The sequence below is a fragment of the Actinia tenebrosa genome, unplaced genomic scaffold, assembly GCF_029948245.1.
Source record: "Actinia tenebrosa isolate PJP-AT-01 unplaced genomic scaffold, QUT_ActTen_1.0 PGA_scaffold14__42_contigs__length_11649687, whole genome shotgun sequence".
NCBI classification, from domain to species: Eukaryota; Metazoa; Cnidaria; class Anthozoa; order Actiniaria; family Actiniidae; genus Actinia; species Actinia tenebrosa.
This window is the reverse complement of record NW_028292574.1, coordinates 4,200,490-4,214,155: the sequence shown is the minus strand read 5'-3', so window position 1 is coordinate 4,214,155 and position 13,666 is coordinate 4,200,490. Positions and strand designations below refer to the sequence as shown.

At 36.7% G+C, this 13,666-nt stretch overlaps 2 protein-coding genes across 2 annotated transcripts in view; one reads left to right on the top strand and one right to left on the bottom strand.

The window, feature by feature from the left end:
- Nucleotides 1-56: 56 nt before the first annotated feature.
- On the bottom strand, nucleotides 57-6,055 carry LOC116298054 (peroxisomal membrane protein PEX14). Its single transcript, XM_031706398.2, has 11 exons — nucleotides 6,012-6,055; nucleotides 5,845-5,904; nucleotides 5,606-5,690; nucleotides 5,323-5,381; nucleotides 4,691-4,743; nucleotides 4,193-4,301; nucleotides 3,486-3,588; nucleotides 3,037-3,071; nucleotides 2,766-2,917; nucleotides 2,057-2,268; nucleotides 57-1,079 (listed from the first exon to the last, which is right to left on the bottom strand). The coding sequence occupies exons 1-11, from the start codon at nucleotides 6,021-6,023 to the stop codon at nucleotides 751-753; spliced, it is 1,209 nt and encodes a 402-aa protein (XP_031562258.2). The 5' UTR covers nucleotides 6,024-6,055; the 3' UTR covers nucleotides 57-750.
- Nucleotides 6,056-6,259: 204 nt separating this feature from the next.
- LOC116298053 (uncharacterized) overlaps nucleotides 6,260-13,666 on the top strand; it is a 31,156-nt gene continuing 23,749 nt past the window's right edge. The window contains exons 1-5 of the mRNA XM_089029586.1: nucleotides 6,260-6,405; nucleotides 7,582-8,207; nucleotides 10,777-10,904; nucleotides 11,676-11,762; nucleotides 12,540-12,620. Coding sequence (XP_088885712.1) covers nucleotides 6,292-6,405; nucleotides 7,582-8,207; nucleotides 10,777-10,904; nucleotides 11,676-11,762; nucleotides 12,540-12,620 — 1,036 coding nt within the window. The 5' untranslated portion in view covers nucleotides 6,260-6,291. The remainder of the gene's footprint in view (nucleotides 6,406-7,581; nucleotides 8,208-10,776; nucleotides 10,905-11,675; nucleotides 11,763-12,539; nucleotides 12,621-13,666) is intronic.

The following is a 13,666-nucleotide window of genomic DNA, read 5'->3' as shown; positions in this document are numbered from 1 at the left end:
ATTTACATGTCAACTATGCCCACTAGAAGATTCATCATCCTCATCATTATCATGACCATCATCATCATCATTGCTCTTCACACCAGAAGGCATATAAGGCTGCACAAGGCTGCTTCAATGGGATCTTCACTTTATCATATTGGGGCAGTTTGTGTGTGTTTATGACCCATACAGACATGGCTTAAAAGTCTTGTATCTTCTGTCAGAGCTTCTCATGCCGAAGTGCTTGAAGGGCTGAACACTCCAATAGTAATTCAAGAATAAATTTGAAATGCAAGAGCAACACAAGCAAACACAACTACAAGCACAATTTCTTTGCATTATGCTTGTCACTAGTAAAACCCAACACTACAATGAAGACTGTGTGAGCTCTCTTATTTCTCTATTATTCCTGACAAACTAGCGCAATAAAAATATACTATCTTAACTTGGGCTTGGGCAGCATTCTTCCCATTTCGGACTACATGCCATTCTCCTGACAAAAAGATTATTTGCTTAAGTTGTATTCAATTCAATACATGTGTCTTAATTCTCATGTGCAACCGTTACGCAAAGAAATGATACTCTAGAGAATGACATGTGGTCTGAAAAGGGGAAACATTACATCCAAGCTAGGAGGATTTATAGATTTACAATCGACCATCAATGTTGCTGGAGTTATGCTTTTTCCCCCATTCATATCAAATATATTGGATACAAATCCTGATATTTTTGACAAAGTAATTCATCCTGGTATGCCATTTCAAGTTTTCAATCGACTTCTTGGTTATCCTGATCAGTAGCTTCAGGCAATTCCTCAACAGACGTAGCATCTGATGCTACTTTAATACAGGTTGATGAAAACGCTATTGAAGCTTCATTAAAAGATGCATTAACTGACATGTCGGACAATGACGACACACTTGTGTCATTACTAATGTCGGCCTCTTCAAGTAGTACTGCATTGTTCATATCTTTTTCACTAATGTTTGATTTCACAGTGTTTGGTGTGCCGGAACAAGTCTCACTTCCACTGCTAAAGCTATGTGGACTTGGGGTACTATCTTCCTCCCTGCTTTTATCCAAATCACTTGAATGACCTGAGATGATCAATAGACCGTTTTCGAATTAGTTAAATACAGCTGTCTTCCTTGATCAGAAACTCATACTTACAGGGTTAGCCTCATTTCAGTGTCCAAATATTCACAAATACCAACAGTAAAGTAAAGAATGCACAACTTCAACAAAACAAACACTTTGAAATTCCATGGAACTGCACTGGAACACATGAATATTCAAAATAATTCAATACAAAATTGAGGCTAACCCTGCAGAACAGAAAATTTGAAACTGGATTATTACAAGAGATATCTCACTGAAATTCTCATACTCATTAATAATTCATGAGTAAACCAGCCAATCAATGGGCTATTTTTGGGTCACATGATGTTACTTGAAACCTGGTAAAGTACTGTGAAAGGACTGAATTCAGTCTGTAGTAACTGGAACAAAATTAATTCAGTCCTAGGACGGAATTATTGTGTTCCAGTTACTCCAAGTCGAATAATAATGAGCATGAGAAGTTATTTCAAAGCCTCTAATATCAGACTGGACAGGACAGTTCCAATTAGGAACTAATTGCTTGGACTTAAAAACCCATCCAGTCCTCATTGTCGGCTTTGAAATATTACATGAAAGTCTGTAAATCGGATACAAAATCATCCTCATTTGTATGCATTTTGATATGGTTATCAGTCAAACTCACTCCAATCTCAAAAAAGGTAAAAGGTAAAGCTATTTTGTTTGGTTCTAAAACACTATAGTGGTTGCTCATTTCTCCCGAGCCAGGTCTACTCATATAAGAAGCGCTAAAAGGTGCCAACTTTACCACCTCAGACCATCAGGTGCTTCTTATTATGGTTATTTAAAGCTAAAGCAACACAGAACAGAGAGTAGTTGAAATGAACGTGGAGATCCTGAGGATTGAACCGTGGACTCTCTAGCTCTGAAGGCCATGCACTAATATACCAACTGAGCTATGCCTACTCCTTAAAATAATAAGTGTTCTATCGCTTACCATTCATCAAGGAGTGGTCCTCTACCGCAATGCTCTCTTCTTTAGCTTCATTAGGATGTTCAACCTGTGATGATGTTCCAGTAGCACCATCATCAATCTTTTTGTCTTTAGCAAATGATCCTGATGCAGATTGCAACGTAGCTCTCTGCCATGCAGGAATACCTAAACCTTGTGCTGGAGTTGAACCTATTACTGGAGATGGAAACTGCTTTCTGGAACCATAAAATACTTTATGTTTATTTAAATAGAGAAAAAGGTTTAGCCCTGAAACAACCTCTGGGCTGATCTAAGTCAGGGCATGGCTAACTCACAGATCAAACCCTGAAACGACTTCTGGCCTGATCTAAGTCAGGGCAGCGGCTAACTCACAGATTAAACCCTGAAACAACCTCTAGGCTGATCTAAGTTAGTGTATGGCTAACTCACAGATCCAACCCTGAAACAACCTCTGGGCTGATCTAAGTCAGGGCATGGCTAACTCACAGATCCAACCCTGAATCAACTTCTTGGCTAATCTAAGTCAGGGCACAGCTAACTCACAGATTAAACCCTGAAACAACCTCTTGGCTGATCTAAGTCAGGGCATGGCTAATTCACAGATCGAACCCTGAATCAACTTCTTGGCTAATCTAAGTCAGGTAATGACTAAGAACATAAATAAAAACCTTAAATAAAGAACTAACATTAACAAATTAAAAATATCAAGTACCTGTTGAGTAAAAGACCTTTTAAGGAGACAATTTCTGCTTTGAGATCCCCTACTGAGTAACTGTCTGTCGGAAGGCCTGCAAGTTTATCTTGCGTTGCCGTCAGGTCAGAGGAGAGTCTTAGAATTTTCTTTTGTTGCTCAACCAGTAATTTCTGGAAAGTGTTTAAAAAAATTAGGGAAGAATATCATTAGAATATCCATTCATTCCATTCCCATTTCATCATTTTTCATCTTTTCCCATTCCCATTTTAGAGCTGTAGTTCTGTTTTACCTGCACAGAGTCAAGGGTTGTCTGTACTGAACCAACTGTGAAAAAATGAACATAAATAAGACTATTTGTCAGATACACCAGGGGTGGTTCAAATGTGCGAACCTCCCCCCCCTCCCCCCACCCACCCTCTCTCCTCTCTCTCTCCCTATTTTCTGAATATCAATAATGATCTAAGGGACCAATCCTTTTATAGCTGGGAGGGGGTGCTGGTGGAATTGAGGGGGTCCATTGGAAAAGTTTAGACTCCAAAGGGGAGGCCAGGCAAAACAAGGCCTCGTAGTTGGAAAGGGGGGCATAACAACACTGGTTGATACGAGAGGGGGGAAAAGGGGGGGCTGCCAGGAAAAATTGGGGATGTAGGGGTGAGCCATCAAAAAGTCAAAAAGAGTTTTTTGAATGATGATTCGTCATCCAAAAAACAATGATTTTAGGCTCCATGTGTTATCTACCTGTTCCTGTGACATTGGCACTGAGCTCAGCCACGGATGATTCTAACTTGTCTAGTTTTTCATCCTTTTCCTTTAGGTCAAAGATCAATGGGAGGATATATTTCTGAAAGGAATATGTTATGGGTAAGTTAGTTGGCTATATATGTGAAACGACATGGATTATTGGGAGATAGTAATGATGGTGATGATGATGGTGATGATGACAATGATGACGATGACATTGACAAAATTGATGGCAATGAATGATGATCATGGTGATGATGATGATGATGGTGATGATGATTATGATGTCAATGATGATGATGGTGATGATGTCAATGATGATGATGGTGATGGTTATACATTGATGACAATGATGGTGATAATGGCGATGATGAATAACGATGACAATGAAGATATTGATGATAGTGATAATGATGTCAATGATAATGATGACAACTACAACGTTGATACGATTAATGGTAATGTAGTGATGATGATGATGAATGATGATAATGATGTTAATAAAGAATGATGATGATGATGATGATAATGGCTGTAATGTTGATGACAATGACGAGGAATCATTATGGTGAGGAATAATGATGATACATGATGATGGTGATACATGATGACAGAGATGAGTTTCCCCTGTTGTCTCTCAACGTCAACTTTACCCTTTTCCTCATTTATAAATAATTTAAGGATATTACTGATTATATCTGTACCTTGATTAAATTAACCAACAAGTATCCCAGTCCTCCTCCAATAACTGCAGCCCCAAAATATCCTTTCCAGGGTACAGGGGGTGGGGGAGGTGATTGTACCACATGATGACTGAAAGTAAATGAAATATGTAAAAATCAACTTCTGAATTCAAATTGAAATATATTGTACTACATATCAATAGTCCCTTTCACAGTTTCCTGCGCCATCTTGAAAGGTAGCCGTGCCTTTGCATCTAAGTGAGACGAACAGTGAGCTTGTAATAATAGAGACTTTTTTTAACACTTTGGACAATAATATTATTCACACGTCTCTATCATTGCAAGCTCATCGTTCATCTCGCTTCGATGCAAAGGCATGGCTACCTTTCAAGATAGCGCAGGGAACTGTGAAAGGGACTATTGGCTAAACATGTATGTGATCATTTTGATATCTACTAGATTCAATAAATAATGTTCTTGACGTTTAGGATTGCAAAAGGTGTACAACTAATCACTCACTTTAAATTATGTCCATCACCTATTGGTGATACAGCAGTCGATGGTGGGTTATGCTGAGAAACGAATTATAACACATTTAATAAATAGTGAGCCAAAAAAATCAATCCCTCCAATAAAACATTCCATTCCACTCTTATCCTCCTCCCCCACCAAACCCCCCCCCCCACCCTCTTCCATCGTCAACCTTTCCCACCCTTCTTCCCCCCCCCCCCCTCCTCCCCACCAACTCCCCCACCAACCTCCCCCACCCCCTGGTTAGGGATGTCTATTTCCATTCCATTCCATTTTATCATTATTATTTTTTCCCTTTTCTTTTTCTCTTATACTTTGTCTTAGCCTTTTTTTTTGTACTTGTCTATCTTAAAAATGTAACATAAAAATGTCAATAAAATACAAAAAAAATGTCCATTTTCTGCTTTTCCCCCTGGATTTCTATTTATCCTTCACCCTCTTTGAATTCCTTTTGGAGCTCTAGAGCTCCAGACAACTGGGAGGATGGGTGAGGGTGGGGGTGGGGGTGGGGGTTGGGGGGGGGGGGGGGAAGGAGGGGGTTCAAACCTTAAATTCCAAGCTGCAATTTGGTTATAAGAATGAATTTTTATTCTTTTAATAACTTATTATTTATTATTTACTTCATCTGCAGCTGTGCCAGATTGGAGAATAGCTTGCTCTATTTCTTCTTTTGTTAATCCTACAGTACATCAGAATAAAATAACAATCAGAAGCAAGCATATCTCAAGCACATCATCTCTCTCACTGGCTCCCTTCATGCCACTCGCCAACTGCACTGGGCAACTGTGCTGATAATGCCCCACCTCTCACTGCTGCAGTTTTGGGTTTGATCCCTAGACATGTCATCACATGCGAGTAGAGTTGCTTTTTCTACAGGTTCTCTCTCTCTCTTCTAAAGTATACCTTTCTTTTCCAAGAATGATCTTCTTTGGGCCATAGGAGTCTGTCGTACACGGGGATTCTGAAGGAATTTCACTGCTGTTTCAATCTGCCAGAAAAAACAAAGAAGCCAAATATCATTGAGAATGATCTGATGCAAGATAAAAACCATAATTGCAACTATTAATAGAAAAATAAAAAAATGAGTCAATGCGGTAAATTAACGAAATTACTCTGCAGAAAACAGAAGTAGTTTCACTAACCTTTTTTTGTCTTAATTCTTTTTCTTTATCCATTGTAACTCTGGAAATTCCGGGATTATCCTTTTAACATGATAAAAGTTAACAAAACCAAGCATTAAGTGTCAAATTCTATGGTTTAATCACTGCAAAGAAGATTAAAAACTGCGCTTCAACGACAAACAACTCACTTTGTCCTCCATGTTGCTTAATCAGACCACAGGCAGCCCAAACCTCATATTGTGTACCACAGGAATACCAACTAAATAAGACCTCAAACCCTTACATTAATCTATAAATCTCTTTTTAATAAATTCTATAGCCCAGTAAAACAGTTAATGTTGTCTTTCCAAGCTTAAAAGGAAAATGAGACTCTTTCCAAAATGATTTTGTGAGAAGTTGGATCCAAAATACGTCACAACCACAGGCAACCCAGATATTTATTTGAAATCTTACGTGGCGACTTTACAAATGGCGGATGACAAAACTTTGTCTGTTGAGATAAGAAAACTTCGCAAAAAACTACGCCAGATTGAGCATTTGGATCAACTAGATCGTGAATTAACGGACGAAGAATACTTGAAGGTTGGTATTCCTTGGGATATGATCATGAAAGTGTGTTTTTAGGGGGGGAGGGGTGATTAACAAGGGTTTAAGTAAAGTCCATCTCAAATCTCATTTCAAGTAATTTTTTTGGATGAATTTTTGATGGGATTTTTGCGGAATTTGGTTTTGATTTTGAGTTTGTGTTTTAATGGCTAGTTTAATAAACAGAGTTTTAATTCTTAGCTTCCTCATCATCATCATCATATTACCTTTTTTGTTATTATCAAGCTTATGATTATTCATTAAGACTTATGTTTAGTCATTAAGTATTATTATTATTATTATTATTATCATGATAACATGCATGATTGTACATCATTTTACTTCACACTAATTTTTTAAAGTGCCTATCACCCTTCTGACAATATTCACAGTATTGATTCTACATGGGGTAAGATGTGGAAAAGCCCAAAAAAATTACATAGTTTGAGTGCGGCTTCTTGAAGTTATAAAGGTTTTTCCATGCCATATGCTAATTCTGTGACGTATGAGGAGTAATCATTTAATATACAAAACCTTACTGGCACAGATAAATTAAATTTGAAATACGTCATTGTTTTGCCCATTGCTCTTATAGAAATTATTGCAAGCTATTTTTCACATAGAAGCCGGTGTTTAGAATTACAAGGAACAACAAATAACCATAAATGCCTCCTCATACGTCACCGCATTAGCATATTGCATGGAAAAACCTTCATAACTTCAAGAAGCTGCACTCAAACTATGAATTTTTTTCAGGTTATATTACATCTTACCCCATGTAGAATCAATACTGTAAATATTGTCAGAAGGGTGATAGGCACTTTAATGAGATCACACGTCACAGAGAGAATTTTTGACTTATCACGCATCACACATAACATGGTAATATGTGAGATCATCTTATGCAAATCACACAGTTAATTTGGATGCTATCATGCAACACGCCTTTGCCACTCTGATTGTAAAATGGGTTTCATACAAGCTGTAACTTTGAAATGGCTTCACATTTTCTTTGAGTAAATCATCCAATTACAACTCATAGCTAATAGTTACACATGCAGTAAAATATAGTAGGGGTACAAACATGACTATGAATTTGCTGTCAATAATTATTCCCCATTTCTTTGAAAACTGCTCTAAGATTAAATAATTCCCCAAAATGTCATTGTATAGGTTAAGAAGAAGGACCAAGTTCGTAAAGAACTTCAAAAACTTGTTGCACAACGGGAAAAAATTCTCAAAGATGTGAGAAAGATGGAGTTGGCAGCTCAGATTTCTCTTACCAAAAGTGAACAAAATCCAACAGCTGGGAATGATGAAGAAGAAGGAGAAGAGGATGACAGGATAGAGGAGGAAAGACAACTTATTGATTCAAGGTTACAGCATGAGAGCGCTGCAGAGGGGGGTAGTGATGATAACTATAGTGAAGAGATAGCACCAAGGAAAAGTGATGTCAATGCAGATAACTTTGTTGCTCAGACTGCTGTAACTGTTCCATCATCATCATCAACAACACCAGCATCAACATCAGCAGCAGCATCATCATCTTCAGCATCATCACTATCAACAGCAGCAGCAGCTTCATCAGTGTCACAATCATCTACCAAAACATCATCATCAAAATCATCTTTTACATCACTACCATCATCATCAACAACCAAAAGCAGCAAAAAACCAACAGCTCTGTCCAAAGTACAGCAAGAATGGAAGAATGCTTCATTTAATGTTCAAGTACTCGAAGGTCATAATGATAACATCACTGATGTTGACTGTGGAGAGACGGTTATCATCTCTGGAAGGTAGGAGGGGATTAGACTTTAAATATAAACTGCTGCTTAATGCCATCTTGCAGGGCTAAAATAACTGCCACTCAATGTGACCAGTCCATGTAACCAATTAATGGGACGCAGTCAATGGGACTCAGTCAATAGGATCAGCATAAGAGGCATTTGGCCAGACATTGTCTGTTTATGTAAGGCATTATTTTAAGCCCTGGTCGTGCTAGTACCAGATGACATGGTGCAAAAATGTAATGTGGTTTGTCAAACGATTGCACCATAGTTGCCCACCATATTTGACCACCAATTGCAATGCAACCATTTCTAGATTTACCAGAGCTCCCATTGATAGCAGAGCTTTTTATTAGTTCTGAAGGGACTACCCTGGCCTTATTTATTTTTAAATAAAGGTTTTGTTCATACTTCAGTTCAATAATGTCTATAACAAGTTTAATTCTGAAAAAAAAAACCAAAAAAAACACAAACATATTTCTGCAGTATTGTTTGCACATGCAATTATTGCATTATATTCTCAGTCGATCAAATTTGACATTTTGCAATATACCACTCTCCAGAATTCATGGTTCTAACTCAGACAATATCAAAAAACAATCGTTATCACAGACGTTTTCCCAGTAGAATTAAAATCTTGTCCTACAAACAACTAGTAAAAATATCAGTTTTGTCAGTTGCATTTAGTGCCATTCTTTCTTAATTCATTAACTTACTGCAAGCAACAAAATAGACCATTTCACAGATCCCGCGGCTCAGCCTCAGCCTTGTCAGCGTGTAATATATTCTTTAGAAATTGCCTACAACCTGTGAAATTTTTAAGTGTTTCAATTGTTCATTGATGTGTAAATTCCTTTCATTACTGCGGACTGTAGTCAAATTCTAAAGAATAATTGCGCGCTGACGAGGCTGAGGTTGAGTAACGGGATCCGTAAAATGGCCTATTGTCTTTAACTTGTATTTAAATGTTTCATTTACTGGATAAACTTTTTATCCTTGGATATTTTACATACACTTTGTATATAAATAACATCTATGGCTTTGTTAAGGCAACAATTTAAAATACATCTTAATTTGCATTAGCCAATCATAAGGCCTTCAAATATCATCCCATATTCCCACTAAACCAGTTTTATACTTGTGGTAAAAACATATTAACCATAACTCCAACCACTTATAATACATCAAAAATGAAACAGCTTCAAAACCTTTGATTTAAGTTACCATATCTAGTTTATTCTCTTTTCTCGAACTAAAATATTTTACAGAAAAAAAATATGCTTTTGAAGTATTTTATGGAATTTTAGATTCAGTGTTGATTAAAGAAAATCTGATTAATAATTCAATAACAGAACAAGTACTTCAGCTATGGCTACTAAATATTAATGAACTTTACCATAGAGACTTTATAACACAAGCATAATTCAAGAGCTCTTATCGATTCTTGCAGTTGTTCAGAGCTGCAAGCGAGTCAGATTTTACTGATATATGGCTGTTTTATATCTTGTAATTTACTTTGGTTAACATACACTTCTAAAGACCTATAAATGGAAACTCCAGCAACTAAAAGTAAGAGAAATGTAACTTAAATTTTACTTTGCATAACAGATACAAAATGTTTATCTATTTTTTTAACAATTATCAAACTAATATCTTATATCCATTGTTGCTGCAAAATGCATTGAAATTATTTTTCTTTTGAAGAAATTTTTTTCATAATTTCAAATTTAGTTTTTTTGGCAGATCTTTTAACGGGATTTTTTTTGGAAAACTTAAAAGAAGTCTGAGCTTTATGCAAATGTCTATGACGTTTCCAATATATTATTTTCAATTTTTCTAATATATTTTTGTATTTACCAGATAATTTAAATACTTATTATACGTGCAGCTGTAGGAATTAACATTCGATAAATTTATTTATCTACAGGGGATTACTATTATATTAATTAACCAATTTTGAGCTAAACATTTCAAGTGTTATATATAATTTCGATAACTGATCTTTATCTTTTAACAATGTAGCTTACAGGTTGAAATTGGATATACTAGATTCCATAGGCTTACAGATGTTCTGCGCCGTGATGTGACCATGTTGTAGTGTCCTCATTTTGGTTAAAATAGCTTTAATATTGCGCGCATTGTCTACTTCAACGGGGCCATTAATCCTACGCCGTGCCGTGCAATGCATCTTCAAACTCGTTCAAAATTTCCTCACTTTTGAATTCAATATTATTGGTACCATGACAATAAAAAAACTTGGTTTAAACTTGTTTAACCTCGTCGTATCATTGTTTAACAAAGAGCCAAAAATATGCCAACGTTATGACCTGCGCTTTCGTTTCGAGAATACACTCCACGCATGGTACACGCAAAACCACTCTTACACGCGCGGACTCGTCGTCTTGACGAAGTATGATTGGCAGGCGCCATTACCAAGTGTTCACGTTCGCATATCATTGCGTACATTGATTCCTCTTGTTAAACGTTTGTAGTAACATTTGTCGCAACGTAAGCGTTTGTTTCAGTTTTATTGGAAGGTTTCTCGTTTATTCTAACATTTATCTTTATTACCTTATAGTCGCGATACTATGCTAAAAGTATGGGATGCTGATACAGGTCATGAACTACGTAGTATGGGAGGACATACTGGTACTGTGACAGCAGTGAAGCTGGTACCAAACTTGGCGATCAACCTCAGCGAAGACGGTGTGTTTATGACGTCATACGTATGTGTTGTGTAGCATATGACGTTATGTTGATGCTGGGATCTTTATGAATAAGGTTAAAAAGATTGTCATCTAACGGGACCCGACTTTGAAAACTTTGAGAACTTTCAAAACATCACGAGTATCTATAAATTCCGAATTGCACGAGACGATTTTTTGTTTATAATACACTCTGAGTAAAATTTGGGATTTAATTGTACTCCTCTTGTCCAATGAGAATCGAGTAATTTTGTTGAGTGTATTGTAATTGCATAGAGCGTTTTCACTCACGTGACAAGGCAGCCATATTGGTGTACCAAACAATTTAAACGTTCTGCACAGTTTTTGCATAAAAATAGAGTTCAATTCCCCGAGGATAGAAAATGTATTTTGTTTTGGTACACCAACATGGCCGCTGTGACGTCACCCCAAAACGCTCTATAAAAATAGTCAATAGAGAGTTTTAGATTGACTTTTTTTTCTCCCCGCAAACGGCAAACGTGACCACGTTTTCATAGTTTTCCTGTATTTTACTTTACCTTTTACAAACCTTCTCACCAAGCGCAAATACTCTTTTGTTTTTCTACTACTTGGACTTTTTTGCGATTCTTTTTCAGTAATTTAAAAGAATTTTTTACTGGTGAACTGACGTTTCACGTTTGCCGTGAACGTAAATCTAAAACTCTCTATTATATAGACACCCAGTATCGAGCATTTCAACAGGTCTCTGGCTGGGGTATTGACTCGTACCTTTCTTATTAATTTTCTATAGCAGTCACATCTCGTTCTAACGCTTTACAACACATGGCTATCACCGGATCTAAAGATTGTTCCATTCGACTCTGGTCGCTAGGAGACGGTAAGTCCGCGCCGTTTTTTTTTTTTTTTCTGTGGGTCCTCTCTGGCCATTGAATGATCTAATAGAAGAAAGTAGTTGGAAAATAAGGCCTCCATTCTACCATGGACACTTTATTTTATAGTATAGTAGAAACTAGGGATAAAAGGAGAGGGAAAGGAAAGGAAAGGAAAGGAAAGGAAAGCTACAGATGACTAAGAATATTTCATTTTTCAATTTCCTTTGTTTTCTTTCTTCCTTTCTTATTTCATTCATTCATTCTTATCACGCATTCATTTGATCGTCACGTGTACCTTGTGATCACCAAGCATGTGACTCACCTCACATGATGTCACGCTAAGCTCCTTCGCATTGTTTACAAACAAACCGAGTTGGTCACGTTACTACGTTCATTCATTAGTAAACTACGTTCATTGTCAGTGATCTACAGTATCTTACATAAGAACTGTACTTTCTATTGCAACTTTTGTCTTAAAATATCATCTGAAAATTTGAAAATCCAGTGGAAATTTAGATAGATTTTAGAAAAAATTGAGATCAAAGAGTTAACTAATTCTGGATGTTCAATCAGAGAAATATACCGATGTAATGAGGCAAAACAAGCTAAAACTGTTCATTAGTTGTTCGTAGTTAAAATGATAATGAGGATACGAATAGGCAAGTATAAATCAAATGTATTTTACTATGACTTGTATTAAGGCTGGGATATATCTAAGGTTTAACGTTATTTCAAGTAATGTTTATGTCATTGACTTCGGGATTGCTATGTCGTTCTTGTAGGTCAAATGCGAAGATCTATTTATACATACTCATCAGTCGAGTGCTTGGATTATAACAAGGAAAATATCGCCTCTGGCTCAGGTTAGTCGTTCTTTTCTGGTTATCTTTCTGGCCGTTAAAATATTTAACATTTAAAACATCGTACGCTTGAGAAACGTGATTCAGAGATATCACTGCTCGGTCATACACTGTTTCAATTTTTTACCATCGTTATAATATATTTTACTTCTGAATAACTCTCAAAAAATATCGTGTTTATTCGTTTTCGGTCTTATGTATTTCGGATATATTCTTTGTATTATTAATTTAGATTTTCAATTCAATTCTTTTCGTAGAAAAGAGCTTAAAACTTGTGTGACGTAGTCAAAATATCCGAAGTATCGGACGACACTTCTTGACAAAATTTTAACCGTTTCTCTTTAAGAATTTTTTGGGGGGTTTCTGCGCAGAAAGTTAGGACGTCTTAAGTTTATTTTGTACGAATAATTTTGGAAGAAATCGAGTTTTTTAAAGATATTTTGTGTTGTGAAGTGAGAGGCAAGGTGGAGGCGTGGCTAGGGTTGAAGTCGGGGGGCGGGGAGGGGATTTATTGTCTTGAATAAGTCTTGCATAATGCTAATCAGAGCTGACGTATTCAAATGCTTTTTGTCACAATCAAATATTTTCCAAGAATATGGAGTGAAATTTGAAAACTTTATGTTGATTTTGTCACTGATATTGTTGTTATTGATGCCTGTTGCTCATGCTGTTGTTGTTGTTGCTGGTTGCATGCTGTTGTTGTTGCTTGTATGTTGAACTGGATGTTTGTTGTTGCTGCTGCTGTTGTTTGCTGTTGTTGTTGCTGTTGTTGTTGCTGCTGTTGTTGCTGTTGTTGCTGTTGTTGTTGTTGCTGTTGCTGCTGTTGTGGTTGCTGTTGTTGTTTGTTCTCTGCTGTTGTTGCTGTTGTTGCTGTTGTTGTTGCTGCTGTTGTTGCTGTTGTTGCTGTTGTTGTTGTTGCTGTTGTTGTTGCTCTGCTGTTTTGTTTCTGTTGCTGTGTGTTGTTTGCTTTGTTGTTGCTGTTGTTGTTGCTGTTGTTGCTGTTTGTTGTTGCTGTTGTTGTTTCTGTTGTTTTGCTGTTGTTGTTGCTG